We start from the raw sequence: 16,680 nt of genomic DNA, 5'->3' as shown, positions 1-16,680 counted from the left end.
AAGGGTAATAATTAAAGGCCTCTTCCCGCACATGTGCTGCCCAAGTTGAAGTCCTCCAGTACCCTAGGATGCAGTGGTCCCTTCTCCACCCTCCTGTTCTCTGTGGGCAAACTTTCCACCTCCTGACCTCCTACAGCTCCTAGTCCTGGCCCTGCTCCCCAGGCCGCTGGTGGCAAGTCCCAGCTGTGCAGGTGGGGGACAGTCGGAGAAGGTTTCTGGACTAAAGGTGCCGCTGCTTCAAGCTCCCAGCTAGCACTAACACTGATCAGCAGTTGTGCAACTTAGTGTAAAACAGGGATGGGCAGTTATCTTGGCTGGAGGGCTGCTTAATGAGCTTGGGTGAGCTGTTGAGGGCTGGAAGGGTGGCCCTGCGCCCTGGGCAAAATCTTGGGACTGGAAGTCCCAAGATCCCAGAAGTACTCCTTTGGGGAGGGGAGCATTGCCATCTTGGAGACAAAAAAAGACCAAATTACAGACCCAAAGTCAAACACCTACTATAACATATTTTAATTTTATTGCAAAAAATATTGTTGTGTTTGCATAGTGTATATAGAGGTGATTGCATAATAACTCAAAAATAAAGTCTTACTATTGTATATTGTGTAGGGGTGGAGGGTGGTTGGGGGTTCATGTGTATGGTGGGGTGTGGGGGACAATAGGGTATGTTGGAGGGGTGTATGTGTGGGGGTTGTGCAGGCAGGGTGTGGGGGTGTGGGATTTGTGGGGTGTGAGGGAGGCTAGGGGAGGCGTGGGGACACCCCCCACACTCCGTCCCACGGTGCACGACACCCGCCGCAAGTGGCAGCAGCAGCAGGGTGCTGACACTCGGGGTGCTGACGGCCCGCTTAGGTGCTGCCGCCTGGCGGCACATGGCTCCAGCCACAGCTGCACTTGGTGGCGAGGAGTTCAGCCAGGCTGGCCCGCTTCTATCACGTGGCGCTCCCTGCAGCGCATGTGCAGCTCCCAGCACCGTGCACCGTCAGGGGAAGACCCGTGATGGAGCTGGCTGCCTTCCCGCTCCCTGCCGTGCAGGTCCCAGGACTCCACCCGAAGTGGAGGGGAGCCCCAGCCCCTGCTTCCCTGCAGGGCCGAGGAAGTCAGCTGGCTCCATTGCAGGGGGCTTCCCTTGGTGGCGTGCAAGTGCGGGAGCTGCACACGTGCTGTGTGATAGAGGCGGGTACCTTGCTCCCACCCTCATGGGCGGAAGGGCCTGGCAGGGTACACTTAGTTGATGGGCACCTCTAGCCAGATGAAATTGCCTGGCAGGGGCTGTATTTTGTCCGTCCCCGGTTTAAGGTGTAACAAGGCCCTAACTTTGCAGAACAAGAGAAGGAATCCCATGTCCCGGACATGCATCCAGCTCTCGTAACAGGGAGATGCTTTCTCTTGCTCTCAGGCAGGGGATTGCACTCCAAATGTCCAGTTTTTGGAATGAAGGAGGCGGGCTTTACTGACAATAGTGTCCTTCTCTGGTCCCCAGCTCTGGGATGAACTCTATGTAGGGGAAAAGAAAAAAGCACCAAAAAGTGTAATTAATGCCTGTGTCATAATACACAAGGGGACCAAATTCACATTGCATTGGGCAGCTTAAATTCTGGCACTTTCTAACTTTCGAGTGCCTGACTTCGCCACCTCAGTGTTTTGTTTTGTTTTTTAACACAGTTTTTGCATGTAATTTAATTCCCTACCTTAGTATAGAGGAGTCCAAAGCAAAGAAAATTTGTATTCATCCTTGGGCTTACTGCTTCAGATATGGCAGTGGGACCACACATTAGACCAGTGGTTCTCAACCTTTTTAGACTCGCAGCACCCTTTGCTAGATTCAAGACACCCTCCAGAAAATGCCAGCTGTGCATATTCAATGGGTTTACTTTTTTACTATGGAAAAATAATACAGAAATTCTACTCTTGCAAAGAACTCGGAAAGACCGCAACAAGGCAGAATTTTTTAACTCTGTGGATACTGTCTGAAACCTGGATTTATCTTGTGAATCATGTTTTTGTAGTGCTAACAGTGCATGGCACCATGTAACACCCTTAAAAGAATCTCAAGGCACTTTTCCCGATTGAGGATTGCTGCGTTAGACCTTGTCACTTGAGGATTGCTGCGTTAGACCTTGTCACTTGAACTCTCTGAGAAGCACTAGCTTTTAACCATGGAATGAAAGTTTAATTGTAGTTAATTCAGCTTCTCTAGTGATGTTTGTTAATTTTTAACAAATGACTCAAACCTGATAGTCCTCTGTCCTGTACCTGTTTATACCATATAGCTGCAGAGGGTTCAAGGGGTGGGGGTGTAATCTCAGTTTGTTCATTTGTGGGGTCTCCTGTTTGTTTTCAGGCTAGAAGTGTGTTGCATGGTATTCTTCACCCCTCATTGCAAAATCCATGGAGCTTCCTGGACTCACTGCGTTTAATGTAGAAGAGAAAACCCAGGGCTTTCAGCAAAATGCTTTGAGTGTTTCATGCTTGAATGAGTGCAAATTATTGCCGTGTAGATCAGTGTTCCTGGATTGACCAAAAATATATGTAGAAGGCAGGGTAGATTTGCCCCAATAGACCAACCAAAGTAGACATGTATGTATAGCACAAGCTTTCATGGGCTGAAGCTCTGTCTCGCCCCAAAATTTTGTGCACAATACAGTTATACACGCAAATTGTGGTTAATGGCGGTTAGTTACTGAATAAATTAACTGAACTGAACTTTGTGTCCCTTTTCATTTTGTCCTGCTTAGCCTTTACCAGGAGGCTTGTCACCTTGGTGTCTGGGATCGTCTCCTGTTATAGGCACTTAGGTCGGGTAACTTCTTGATTTGTACCAGGTCAGGTGTTCTTCCCGAGTTTCTTTACGCCTCTTTTTTACTTAGTGTCTTATGTGATCTCTCTTCTCTTTTGTTTCCTCTTCTGCATGCAGTTGCTGTACTGCGTTACAGTACCTACTTGACCATCCTGGTACTCACAGGTATGTTGTATATCCTTTCCATGACTTGTTTTGCATATTATTTTGCAATTATTCATGCACCTTCCTTTCCTGTCTCCACCAGATACATTTGCATCCTCTTACTCTGGATTGCGTAGCAAAAGGTTGTGATAAAACCCCATTGATTCAGTGCTCACAGATCTTTTTCTGTTCTTACCTCCTAGCCCCAGTGCCTTAGAAGTGGCTCCTAAAAAAGCTGCAGACATCTGCTATCCAGGATGTGTGAGAAGAGAGTTGCTATCAGTGTCCAGTGGCAATGGCTGTAGTGCTTCTCACTGCTTGAACAGCAGAATGAACCTGCTTCCTATGGAGAGCCAAATGACTGTAGTGTAGTGTGGAAAGAGGAGAATACTTTCCTACCTCGCTGTCTGTGCTAGGGAGAGGGTTATTCACTTGGAAAATAAAATGGAAAAGACTTTAAAATTCTTATTTCTCATTGGGCTCAGTTTGCTGGATGCTTCCTAGACACAGACACATTCCTGTCCTGGAGGGAAAAGAGTGATCCTTTCAGGTCCTTTGTCGGTCAACTTTTGGGACGTTGTCTGCTGCTAAAAGAAGCGTGCGAGGCAGATTTGAAGGTTGCTGATGTCTCTGTCCAGGGACAGGTGATGAGGCTTAGAGCCTTCCTGTAAAATGGTCCTCCGTGGTGCCCTTGCTAAGGCAGCCCGAGCCAGGGAAGAGGATGAGGTTGCTCAGGGCTCTGAATGAAAGGAGGGAGCTCCCTTTGTGCGTTTTCAGAATAGCTCCTCCGACAACTTAATAAGCTGCTTCTCCTATTAAACCTTTCCAAATTGGTCTTTCGGTTTGTGGCTGCCTTTGTTCGTGGCAGCAAAATATCTCCTTCAGACCCTTCTAGTTCCTGCCTGGCTTATATCAGCAGCTCTTGCTGGTCCAGCCGCTCGCGCGGTTCCTCATCGCAGCGTATTTGGCAGATGGCGAGCGGCTAGCAGTAAAATGCTCCAGCATTGTCCAAACTACAGCGCTGGGTCTCACTTAATGCAGCTGTACCTACCTGCTAGCGCAGTTGTGAAGAAGGAAAATGAAATAAATAATACTAATGAAAACTTCTGCTCCTCCACAAGAGCTAGGTCTGAGAGCTCCTCATTACGGGCTTCACACTCCTACTCATGTAGAACGGCACGTGGCCTTGGTTGATAACAGGATGTTGTTGACACGCAGGTGTCCCTCCGCTCTGCTTTTTATAATCAGAAGTAAAGGGAAGTGGGAGAACTGATTCTTCCCCTCCTGCTTATGGCTTCTATAGTTAGCTGTTGTAATAGCTTAATTAGGTTAATTAGCTGAACACACACCACAGCAAGTATTATCTAGGGTGCCCGTTAAGATTCGCTTTAGAGCAGCGAGATCAGATTAAACAGTATGGAAAAATCCAAGATGCCTTATGTTTCTTCTGCGAGCCAGGGCAGAGAGAGAGACATCACTATCTTGCTTTTTCAAGGGAAAAGTAGACTCCTGTGAATACACAACTGGTCAGTGAAATGTCCTTCCTGCCTAAGGCTATTCCTTTTGCTTCCTTTTAGTTTACTCTGGTTATCTGCTTTTGGCCGGGTGGTGAGAAGGTGGCAGGCTGCTACTTCTGCAGCCAGGGCATTGTCGAGAACCTGCAGGTAGTGGTGGGGCATCTCTGGGACAGATGGCTTTGAGAGCATTGGTTTGGATTTTTATCAGGAGGAAATGTTAGGTCTTACCTTGTGCCAGATCTTTTAAAGCTGTCCTTAAGCAGTGCTGGCGCAGGATTTTTCTCTACTTTCCCCACCTTGCTTGTGCAGAAAATTGTTTTGCTCTGTTTTCAAGAGTGTTGAAAGTGGCTGCAGCTTTCCTGTGTTGCCTTACAGCAGGGGTGGGCAAAATGCAGCCTGGGGGCCGGATGCGGCCTGCCAGGCTGTTCTGTCCAGCCCACGGGGACCCTAAAAAATTTAGAAAATTAATATTTATCTGCCCCTGGCTGCCTATCATGTGGCCCAGTAAGCGGCCCCCTGCCCAAAATAATTGCCTGCCCCTGCCTTAGAGCAGCCTGTTGGGTGAGAATTTGGAGGGACAGGGTTTTGGAAATCTCACCTTGAAACATGGTCCTGACTACTGGTTCTTCTTGTTTTGGATTAAGCACCAGCATGTGCTCTTTCCCAGTCAATGCAATTTCCCCAGATGCTAATGAGGAAACTATTTAGTATCAGTGCGGGTACATCAGTCAACTGGTTGGACCCTGGAACTGGAAATGCTTCTCTCTCTCCAGTATTATTGTAAAACATTTGAGCAGCACGAGGAATAATGCAAAGAGTGCAATAGTCTATAATGCAATAGTTTACAATGCAGAGAAAATACATGCCCTTCCCCAGGGACCTGGTGACCTAGAAGCATCCGAAAATGCTTGACATGCTGTAGTTATAGGAATTTCTTAATGCACAGATGAAATTGCAGCCATTATTTAAAAGGACAGTCTGTCTGAAGATGCCATTTCTACCTGCAAATGTTATGGCTGTTGCAGACAACCCATAAGATTATTGGGAGAGAGCCTGGAGGGGTGACAGACAGATGTTTTCCAAGTTGTTGGTTTGAGTAGCCAGTTTTAGTAGTAGAATAGCTGAGGGAGCTCCCCTGCCTTGTCTTTGCCAAGAGGATGTGGAACCAATAGCATGGCTATAACTGGAGAACCAGCCGGCCGATGTGTGCGCCGAGAAGAGGAGGGTGCAGAGGTGCGGCCAAATTTTGGTTGTGTTGATCTTGAGCTTGCAATAAAGAGCAGCTGGAGAGCACAGCAGTGGAGTCAGCAGAACATCATCATACATTTATATCTACATCTAGATATCTAGATAGATAAATATAATTTAAAGGGGCACTCAAGAGCAAATTTTGGAATTAGTTGATTAAAAGTCTCCCCATTGATTATTTTGCATTCCAAAGCTTGTCCAAGTCTATCGCAACCGCGCAGTTGGCCCAGTATAAGATACCACCCATAGAAATCCTTGCCCTGGTAAAAATGCTCATGAATAATCTGGTAGCCAACTGAAAGTTGCGTGGGAGTTCTCTGTAGATAGGCTTGGTACCCTGTTCAGGTTTGTATTTGTATTTATAGGTAGTAAATGTCTCTGTCCCTGCAAAAGGCTGGTTGCTTCCAACACGGTTCTGATTTTTAACAGAGAGAAGTACGCTGCACCTGGATTTTTCTTGGAGGTTTTCCATTTTGGTACATACCCGGCAAGGTTCAGCCCCACTTTATTTTTGACATCTGATGACTGCAGCTGATGGGGCTTTGCTGCATATTGTAGTAATCCTTAGAAGCCTGTCACTGCCCTCTAGTGAGATTCGTGGTATTCTGAGAGTGTGTGTGGGGGGGGGGGCGGTGTGCGTGTCTTTAAGGCATGCAGTCTGTTCACAACTCTCTGCAAGTACAGTTCCTTGTAATTTTTTTAAACTTTCCTTTTGTAAAGATCAGTTTTTCCAAATTTTAAACACAGCCCAGGGTAAAAAAAAAAAAAAAATCTGCAAATTTTGAAAGAAATCAAACAGTTGCTTTTTGAGTTGATCGAGATTTTAAAACGAGCTTTCTATATTTTTAGGGAGCAGAACACTAATCTGACCCACTATAAAGTGCAAATGGCATTAAATTACAGTGTAGGAGTCCATCTATTAAATAGCTTCTGTCTTAACTGGGTGCAGATTAGCACTTGAGCAGAAGAGGAAATAACTAGCATTATCTGTAACCTAGCGTGCAAGTTGCTTTCAGGGAAAGTAATGGAGGAAGAGGAAGAAGTATGCTGCTCTAAAATTATGAATGACAACCATTTGCTTCAGTATGCATGCTGAAAAAAAGAGGGCTGAAGTGAATGCCTTTAGCTTAATGTTGAAGGACATCCACTTATGCAGAGTAAATGAATGGAGCTGAAGTATTTGGGCAAGCCATCGACTTTGCTTAGCCTTTGTTTAAGCATAACTGATATGTGTATTCTGTTATAGTTATTAGTACAAGTCCCCCAAATCTTCCTCAGCTGTCATCCTAGTTATCCTAGCTTAGTTTGTACACGGTTGGGGAACAGTTATCCTAGTTTAGTTTGTACACGGATGGGAACAAGAAAGAAAACCCTAAGATGGGTAAGGTTTATTTCTTCATGTGACCACCATCACCATAGGATCTCAGCACCTTCCAGATAACATCAGTAGCAAAGTTTGTAGCGGACTTAGTGGAGTTTTTGGCACTTTTCCCTTTCTGGGATCAGAAGCTGGAGGTGGAAGGAGTTGGGTGCAGACACGTGCTTGCAGTGGGCTGAACAGTGGAGAAGCCAAAGCTTGTGTTCATTTTGCATTCCATAGGCAATGCAAGTGTGCTAGTGCTAATACAGCCTGGAGGTGAACATTGCATTATTACAGTGTCCAACTCCATGTCACAGAGAAATGGATGATGTTTCCTAGCAAGCGGTCATGAAAAAAGGCATTTTTGGAAACTGATGCTACCTGTCATCCCGGATTAGTGAGGCGTCAAACATGTTTTTACCACTTTGACAAATGGGGTCATGAGCTTTTGGGGGAAGGCAGAGCCAGTGTCTTAGCCACCTCTACAAAAGATTTCCCTAGCATGCTTCAGGATTGCACCAGTTCTGCTTGAGCTGGTTGCTTTACATCCAAGGCACCTTTTTAATAGTAGCATTACTGTTCCCACCCCAGTGAGTCCCAAGATACATGTGCAGACAGTGGAAACAAAACTGCACCCCGGCCAGCGTAGTCATTCTGGTATACAAAACCTGTATAGGCCAGGCCTTACACTGTGGTACCGAATGAAAAGTAAAACTCAAGAGTCTTTATTAGACAAATGAATTAAGATTAATTTTTCCAGAGAAGATACTAGGATCTTAGAGGTAGAGGGTAGGGACCATACCTCTATATTGTGTCACTCTGCCCTCTCCCCACCCCCTGCCACCTCTCATTCTTACGGAAATATCTCTTTATATCACGATTGCATTTTTTTTTTTTTTTTTTGCAATCAGTAGCTACAAATGATACTGTGTCTTGGTCTATGAACATGCAGATTCCCCTTCGTAGTAGAAAAATAAACTCCAGTAAGCAGTACCTTGTGATTTTGTACCATGTCTAGAATGGTTTGTGTAGATGGGAAATGAATATATAGATTCTGTTGAGAATGTGTGCCCCTTGTCTGAAAACTGGCGGGGTGAATATGGAAAATACAGTGAGGTTTGCAGTTCAGAACAGCAGTATGGATGGGAAACACTGCTTCACAGTTGATAAAAGAACTATGTTTCTTTTAGGCTACAGAATAATATTTTAAGTCCAGTTTCTTGAGCAAAATAGTACATTTTTGGGTGATTAATTGCAAGATGGGGGGGTAGGGGTCCGTGGTGGTATAATTGGTGCTCCATTGGTTGTGGGGGGGGAACAGAAACCTGGATAAGTTTTTTGTGAGGTTGTAAAAGGAGTATGTAAGGAAAGGAATGCATTTCTGTTTAACCCTTTTCTACTCTCTCCTGTACCCTCCCCTCCTCTCTTGTTCAGGTGCTGAAAACTTGCTGGAAACATGGGGTCTGAAAACCCAAGTCCACAGAACCCGGGCTGTAAGATCATGACCTTTCGTCCCACCCTAGAGCAATTTCGGGACTTTGCGAAATATGTTGCCTACATTGAATCGCAAGGAGCTCACAGGGCAGGACTTGCCAAGGTGAGTTTAGTCTTGATTTACCAGTTGGCTGGACTTACAAAAGTCGAAAATGGGCCCAGCTCAGTATTGGGCTCCTGAACAGTGCTACTGGGTCTGGTGCCTAAATGGGAAAATCCCAGTTATGTTGGACTGTCACATCTTGGGAACAGTGCTTATTACATGGCGCCAATTAGAACTAATTAGTTTTCACTTGGTGTTGCTCTTACTGTGACTGTCTTCAGGTGGTCCGTATATAAAGTGCGAGATACTTGTAGTGCACGGGTGTTACAGGCAAAAAAATTGTGCTTAAAAACTAGAAATGTTGTCGGTTTACAAGGCACCTTGTCTAAGCCATTGGGGTGATGCTGTTTTCTTCAAAAATGTAGTGGGATCTTTAATTTCTGCACACAGACATGGAGACCAGTGGGCCAGACATCATTTTTCAGACTGCAGCCCAAGTCCTGTTCTGCTTCCTAGACGTCTACGCCTGTGTAGCTGCCCGAGCAAAAAATACATGTCCCCTCAAGGAAATGAAGCTGTTGCATCCAAAGGGGTGCAAAGTTATTCTGCTCTCAAGGGGCAGCTGCGTGTCCCTCCAGACCATATAAGCACAAAACAGGGAATCGGACAGTAGAAGATGCTGGGCCAGGGTTTGGCCTGACCTCCTGGGATTGACTTGGATGCAAGAAGACCCTTCTATCATGACCGCACCCAGCTCCCTTGGAGACACTTAACAGCATTGTGAATGGCATAGTAAATTGGAGGAGGAGGATGACACGCCTATCTTTTGCCCACTAGCCTAGTGGTTGGTGGTTCTAGGCTGCTCATTTCTGAGGGAGATTAAACCTGCCTCTTCTACTTCCCCGTGCATTGCCTGAACCACCAGACTTTGAACTGGCCAGGGCTGTGGGCCTCCTTCCTTCTTCCTGATACAACTGGCCTGCTCTGTCTCTAGCTGAGAGTACAAGATGAATAGGGCCAGCAGGAGAGCACGCGAGGAGTGTGACTCTGTGATTTATGAGCATTCCCCTGGTTGTGAAAGGTGCCCTGTTCCCAATGCTACTTATGCTTTTAATCTTTTGACTAGTTAATGCAACGTTCGTAACAGCCGGCATCTAGGGGCACTTGCACACATGCAGCAAGTCTGTTTTGACACACTGGAAATCCGGTGCGGTGGAGCACGTATATTAAAGTGCCCAGTGCTGCATCGGGCACAGGTGTATAAGTGGCGCTGTGAACATCAGCCCTGAGAAAACGGCGGGCGGTGCGCTTTGAACTAAAACACGTTTGATGTGCTTTTGTTCAGAGCGCGCCGCCGCTGTTTTCTCAGCATTGCCGTGTGCTGTGCCACTTCCACACTTGTACCGGGCACTTCTAATTAGTGCAGCTCACTAATTCAAATGTAAAAATGCCCCTGGGCTCTTCCTCCTGGGGTGGTGCCCTCCAGAGTAGGACATGGAGTGAGGGTCTGTCTTCCATGCCCTGTGTGCATGGGTTTATTACTGCATATCCTATACGGCTTACACGATCACCATCTCTGCCCTTTTTAAACGTGCTGGTTATTCAGTGTGGTTCTGAGAGAGCTCTGCTAATCTTCCCAAATATCTGTATTTGTAGATGTCTACCAGTGGGTGTGTCTGAGCTAAAACACTGGGAATTCACCAGCACAAAAGGTTTATGGATTCTGCAGCGTGTTTTTAATTAACTTTTACTAATTCACAAATAATCCTCAGTGCTAAGCCTGGCAAATATATTTATTGAATAAACACGGCTGGTGATTAGTCAGAAGTAAATGTCATCAGCTTGTCCTGCTTGAAGTGGGGAAAAAAACTGGGGATAAACCATGTATGAAACGTGCTCAGTTGACCACAGAAGCAAGGCATTGCCATGTCTCAATCTTCCTGGTTTTTGTCCAAAGCCTTTCATAATAACAGCTGAAACTGAGAAGTCCGCATGTCTGAGAGTCGGCTTTAAACGTGGATCTTTTGGTAAAAGGAGGGCAAATGAAGTGGGAAGCATCCTCTTGCATCTCTTTCTTGTTGCATCCCGGATTGAGATCCATTTGTTCTAACGAGGCAGATATACATGTGTCACTTAGCAGAAAGTAATAGAGCACAACACAGAAGAGAAACATAAAACTGTTCGGCAGGAGAGAATAGCATCTTGTTAAGACATAGGTCAATCGCTGCTTTTATTACAGGTGTAAAATGGAGCTTGGTACTGATAAAAAGCTCTTCACGAAGACTTTCCTTGTCTGCTTGAGTGTACTAATGATTTCATTCTCTTGAGTTCTCTGGGGCAGGTTCTCAGCAAAGCTGAAAGCTGTCAGTGAATTCTGGATCTTGGAAAATAGCCCTTTTTTCCTACTGTACTATACCTCTGCTTGGCAGCTTCTTACAGCTCTGAACATTAATCCTGTTATCCAAACAGGGCTGTCTAATAGGTACTCACTTTATTCTGGGGTACTTATTCCACAACTTAAAGAAGTTTTCAGAGCAGGTTAAATGAACACTTGACTAGTGTGGTTTAAACCGGGACAACCCTGCCTTGTGCAAGGGGTTAGACCGAATGACTTTTTATGGTCCCTTCCAGACCACCTTTTCCATGATTCCCATGAAGTTCACATGAATTGCCATTCCCCTCTCTCATAACTAACTGGTTTCTTATCAATCTGTATATTTGACTTTTCAGCTTATGAGGTTGCCATTCTGCAAGCCTCATGCCTGTACTTGGGTTTCTCCTCTGAGCTTGAACCTAGATTTCTTTTCAGTCCTTTTCTTTAAACTGGAAGTTTTACCTTCCAAACTCCCTGCTTTGTAGCCGCTCTGCACACCACCAGCTTACTCCTAGAAGAGCCCAAGAAGAGTGCTGAACAGCTATCCTTACGTGTTTTGCTCTTCATTGATCCTTAGGAGTTCACATATTTTATTAGGAACTGTTCATTACTTTTTGTCTCTTTCCCTTCCCAGTCCTTTCTTGTGGTGTTATATTGACTCTTTCCCCTACCTAAGAATTTAGCTATCAGGATTTTCCTAATTAGTATGGACAGACCATTTTGTCCCCCTCCACCCACAAGGCTTCTCTGTCAACACCAGTGTGCACCCCTCTGGAGAGATCGGAGCGAAATCCCCCTATATACACGAGCCAAGGAATCGGATAGAGCTGCTGCCGGCAATATACTTACTTACAGACTGTTGTTGCTAGCAGGGCTTCAGCTTTATTATGGGCAGGACCTCTGTCTTTTTATCAAACGGTTTGAGTTCACAATTTAAATCTCCACTAGACTTATTCGTTGCCTAAAATAAAAGTAATACTTTTAGCACCTTGACAGAAAACTGCTTGTGAAAGCTGAATATGTTCCCCTTTATTCACTTCAAATACGAGCTGGTAGCAGAATGTGTCTGTGACCGTTCATTAAAGACACCAAGCCTTTGAAATGCTGCACTGAAGGGAAGACACTTGGTTTGCAGTTACCATGTTTAATACTTAAATGCAACTTTTCATTTTTCAAGGCACTTCGTAGACATTATTTTCCTAGTTAATCCTCTCTCCACCCCTGTGAAGAAGCGGAATAGCATCTTCATCTTCCAGATACACAAAAAGGCTAAAAACACTCTTTATTTCCTCCTTTCTCCATCTCCCACCCCCCTGTGAACATCTCAATAGGCTTCTTGTCTGTCTGTTTTGCAAAGCAGGAGACTCTTGCCACATTATCTGGTTTTGAAGATGATTGGGCTTTTACTTTTTCCTTTATGTTCTGATCTCTCAGCTCCTTCCTCTAACGGTGTCTCCTCTTGGTCAGGGGGGGCAAGCAAATTATTAAAGCCCTGCTTCACGGAAGTTTGGTAGTGTAACTGTCCTCCAGATGTGGTTAAAACAGTTTTATTTAACAGGTGCTAGGCCGTCACTATGCTTTCACAGTGCCTCCAACGGTTATCCAAGGCTTTCGGCATAGATCAGAGAGAGGATTAAAAAAACTGGACAGAATCATTTGCTACCCATGTTTGGAGCAATCATCGTGTAACTAGGCTTAAAGTGATCAGAATAATTCTCCTTGCTATATGTTTTAAGCAGGTCCCCTGAATGCAAAGTATTTATAATGTGGAAAGTGCTCTTAAAAACTGTTCTAAAACAATGTCTTTCGCTAACCTGGTATATTGAGGACTGGTCAAGAACGATACCTAAGACCGGTCAATACTGCAGCATAGGTTTTCAAGCTCAAAAATGTTTAATCATCTACATTTTTAGTGCAACAGTCTAAGCAGAAATAAGCTTTCTACATTGTGGTCTTGAAGTTTGTGGAGCAAATAAAGGTGTGCTGCATATCGAGCAGAAAAGCAATTGCACAGCATAGGCAGCATAGGTTCCTACTGAGGTCACCGAGGTTGAGGTTTGTGCGAGAGACTTCACAAAGTTCTCTAATTTTTCCTGTTTCTTTTAACTTGGGGGGACAAGTCAAAATCCTCATGCAGAACTTAAAAACATCTAACCCTGGAACAAGCAGGCTACATCCACGATGCAGGTAGACTGGGCCAGTCTTGTTGTGAGCTGCCCACTCCTTTAAATTTTCGGGGGGGCATAGGAAGTGTCACTAGACATCTACAAGGCTGTGAAAGTGGGAGGCGTGTGGATAGTCTGACTGTAGGATTGCTAGCATATCTAATTGCAACTTCTTAGGGTGGCAGGAAAGGCAACTTTTTATGGTGTCTGCTGGGAAAGCAGCATATACATTATTTTGATGTGTCATGGACCAGTGTCTAAACAGTGGTAAGAATTGTTGAGGAAAAAAAGCTTGATTTTCATTTGGGGCAGCTGCATTGATATGAGTGCCGGTAGATAAGCTGCCAGCCGTTTAACTACTCATCTAGTTCTGCTCAGAATGAGTCATTAAAATGCATGCAACTGGTTTATGCTAGCTAGAATTGATGCACAAAGTATGTCCACATTAGCATTTTTCTTAATGGAAATTAGCCTGCCTGGTGTGGCTGAGAGAGATTCTTACTTGGTTGGTTTTTTTTCTTCTTCCAGGTGATTCCTCCCAAGGAGTGGAAACCCCGAAGGAGCTATGATGACATAGATGACATGGTTATCCCAGCACCTATTCAACAGGTGGTGACTGGACAGTCAGGGTTATTCACCCAGTATAACATACAGAAGAAGCCCACAACTGTAGGAGAATACCGGCGCCTAGCCAACAGTGAGAAGTACGTACTTGTTCATGAGCCTGGCAGCTTGCTGCATCGTGTGCTAAGAGGTGCTTATGGAAAGCTATTCTTGACAAGCTGGGAAGAAAATGCAGAGCAGCTTGTTAAATAGGAAGCATTCTAGTAGCAATTATTTTTATTTATAAGATTTTAAATTCAGAATCCTAGCAGTATAACAGGAGATTATGCTAGGTTGTCATTTTCCTGTTCTACTGAATCCATGCAGAATGGCTGCATGTGATGACAATCTTCCATGGCCATGCGTCTCGTGGAGGAAATGGTTCTGGTTCCGTAGTTCTTAGAAGCAGTTGTTTTATCCTTGCGACTTGCCGAACAGCTAGTCTACTTGGAGATGAGATTTGGTGCCTAGGTATTATGTAGATGAGCAGGCTGGAAGTAGCTCAGCTTGTGTTCGTTGCATGCATGGGTACGCCTCGGGATGCTTCATAGCTAGTTAGCATCACAACAACACAAAAGAAATCAGTTAGCTGAAGCTGACAGACCAGAAATCCTCTTCCCAGATTCACATGAACAGAGCTTGTTTTTTAACTTAGTAGAGCGAGATCATTAAAACAACCCCCCCCCCACCCAATATCTATAAAAACCGACACCTCACTCTATCCCATTCCTGACTGCCACAAATTCCCTGTGTTACTGCTTTGCATTTTGTTACCTTCCCTGCTCCGCCTAAGTGCTGAGGGATTGTCTCAAGCTGCAGCCAGGAAAGTTGAGCTTGCATATTAGGAAGAACTTTCTCACTAGGAGGGTAGTAAAGCACTGGAACAGGCTACCCCGAGGAGTGGGGGGGATCTCCATCTTTGCAGGTTTTTCAGACCTGGCTAGACAAAGCCTTGGCTGGGATGATGTAGTTGGGGCTGGTCCTGCTTGGAGCAGTGGGTTGGACTTGATGTGACCTCCTGAGGTCCCTGCCACCCTCATTTTTTATGATCCTCTGAACACACACACACACACACACACTAATACATGTGAAGTGCTTCTACAATTTTCAGTCTTCTGAAGTCTTTCTGCCTATGTGTAAAAAAGACTTAAAAGCAGTGTGTAATCTTCTGTGCATACATATTTTGAAGATTACCCTGTTTTAAGAATTCTAGCATCAGCAATAGGAAAAGAGAGAGAGAGAAGGAAAACAGGGAACTTAAATTGCTCTGAGAGGTAGTTAGCCATGTTTGTCTGAAGTCAGACAGAAGGCAGGGGAGAGATGCACCTTTATACCAGTGATTCTCGACAAGGATGCCATGAAGTGTGAGATAAGTGTAGGCTCAGGCTTGTCCCTGCCCGGTCGCTTCCCTGTCCTTATTTCTTGGCCCTTCTGGAAGTTGGTAATCACTATATAAATTAGGTTTTTGAAATGGATTGCCGCTCCATTCACAAGCCCTAGAGAGGTGTTTTAAGCCTAATGAAGAGTGTCTCATGTAAAAATATTGAGAACCACTGTTGGAGACCAACTGAAGCAGAGATGCATAAACTTTCATGAGCAAGAGCTCACTTTGGCATCTAATGAGGGTGAGCACTTGTTCACAAAAACTTATGCATCTCTGATTCAGTTAATCTACAAGGTACAGCTCTACCCTGCCTTCTGCAGGACTTGCTATGTGATTTTAGGCATTGCAGCTCATTCTCTGTGCCTCAGCTTACACCATTCTGACATGGAGATGATACTTGTATGTCTTTCTGCATGGTTGCGGGGCTCAGTTTTGAGATTTTTAACTGGAAGATATGAAATAATATTGAAAGAAAGCAGAGGGGTAGTAACTCTCAGTGCACTTCCACTCTAAAACCTTGTGAACAGTTGTAGTCAGCAATAAGTGGAGCACAGTGATTAAATGGGGTGTTCTGTAAGTGCCCATTGATGTACACATCTCGAGTCTGCTGCCTATGGGATGCAGCCGTGCCTCCTTTTGGTGGGCTTTTGGGCCCTGCAGTGGTGGTAGGGGAAACCAGAGGAGACGGTCTGGTTCAGGTTGTCTGGTGAGTGGTAGTTCAGTGTGCTTCAGGCATCAATCGCATCACTGCTACATAATCATCTTCACTGTGCGGCTATCCAGAACCCACTGCCCAAACCATAACCTCCAAGTGTTCTTTTGATTGCCTCTTGGACTGCCCAGTCCATCTAGACCGTTCACAAAGGTGAACAGTTGATGCTTTGTTTTAGTCTCTGCCGAACGTCTGCTTCTTCAGTCTATGCCTCTCTACCCTCTTACCCTTTTCCTGTTTGCTTACCAGGTATTGTACTCCTCGCCACCAAGATTTTGAAGACCTGGAACGCAAATACTGGAAGAATCTAACGTTTGTCTCGCCAATTTATGGGGCAGATATCAGTGGCTCGCTGTATGATGCAGTAAGTAATACATACGCTTTTTGAGCTACTTGTTCAATGGGCCCAAAGGGCCAGATCCTACCCACAGATCCTGCCCCGGTCACTTTTTTAGGTGTGTGGCGGTTTATAATTTCTGGGAAAAATTCCCAACTGGCAGTCAAGGAAATGAATAATGATCTTTTGCTGAAGTGCCGCGGATATTTAGAATGGCAAAAGCCTACTCCTTATTCTCACAATCAAAAGCTTATCTTCACTTTGGCCAGTAAATGGGTGCTGTGGTTCATTACATTTAAGTATAGTGTTGGATTCGGCAGAAAAGACCTTCTATTCCTGTTTCTTGCAGAAATTACTGACGTCCCTTTTTAAAAAAAGAAACGACTCATTATGTAATTCATTTGGTCTATTTTTAGATAATTAAGCATGGCTTATTTTTCCTTCTCAAAGAAAGTTAAGTCTGCATTAAAAGTACTAATCTAACCAAAACAGGCGCACTATT

At 44.9% G+C, this 16,680-nt stretch overlaps 1 protein-coding gene across 5 annotated transcripts in view; it reads left to right on the top strand.

The window, feature by feature from the left end:
- KDM4B (lysine demethylase 4B) overlaps positions 1–16,680 on the top strand; it is a 147,028-nt gene that overhangs the window by 12,646 nt on the left and 117,702 nt on the right. For all 5 annotated transcript variants that reach the window (XM_014604920.3, XM_014604922.3, XM_059719690.1 and 2 more), the window contains exons 2-5: positions 2,915–2,962; positions 8,501–8,663; positions 13,671–13,846; positions 16,091–16,205. In XM_014604920.3, coding sequence (XP_014460406.1) covers positions 8,523–8,663; positions 13,671–13,846; positions 16,091–16,205 — 432 coding nt within the window. In that variant the 5' untranslated portion in view covers positions 2,915–2,962; positions 8,501–8,522. The remainder of the gene's footprint in view (positions 1–2,914; positions 2,963–8,500; positions 8,664–13,670; positions 13,847–16,090; positions 16,206–16,680) is intronic.

The sequence above is a fragment of the Alligator mississippiensis genome, chromosome 16 (assembly GCF_030867095.1).
Source record: "Alligator mississippiensis isolate rAllMis1 chromosome 16, rAllMis1, whole genome shotgun sequence".
Classification (NCBI taxonomy): domain Eukaryota; kingdom Metazoa; phylum Chordata; order Crocodylia; family Alligatoridae; genus Alligator; species Alligator mississippiensis.
The sequence above is the reverse complement of the archived record's forward strand: the minus strand, read 5'-3'. Positions and strand labels throughout refer to the sequence as shown.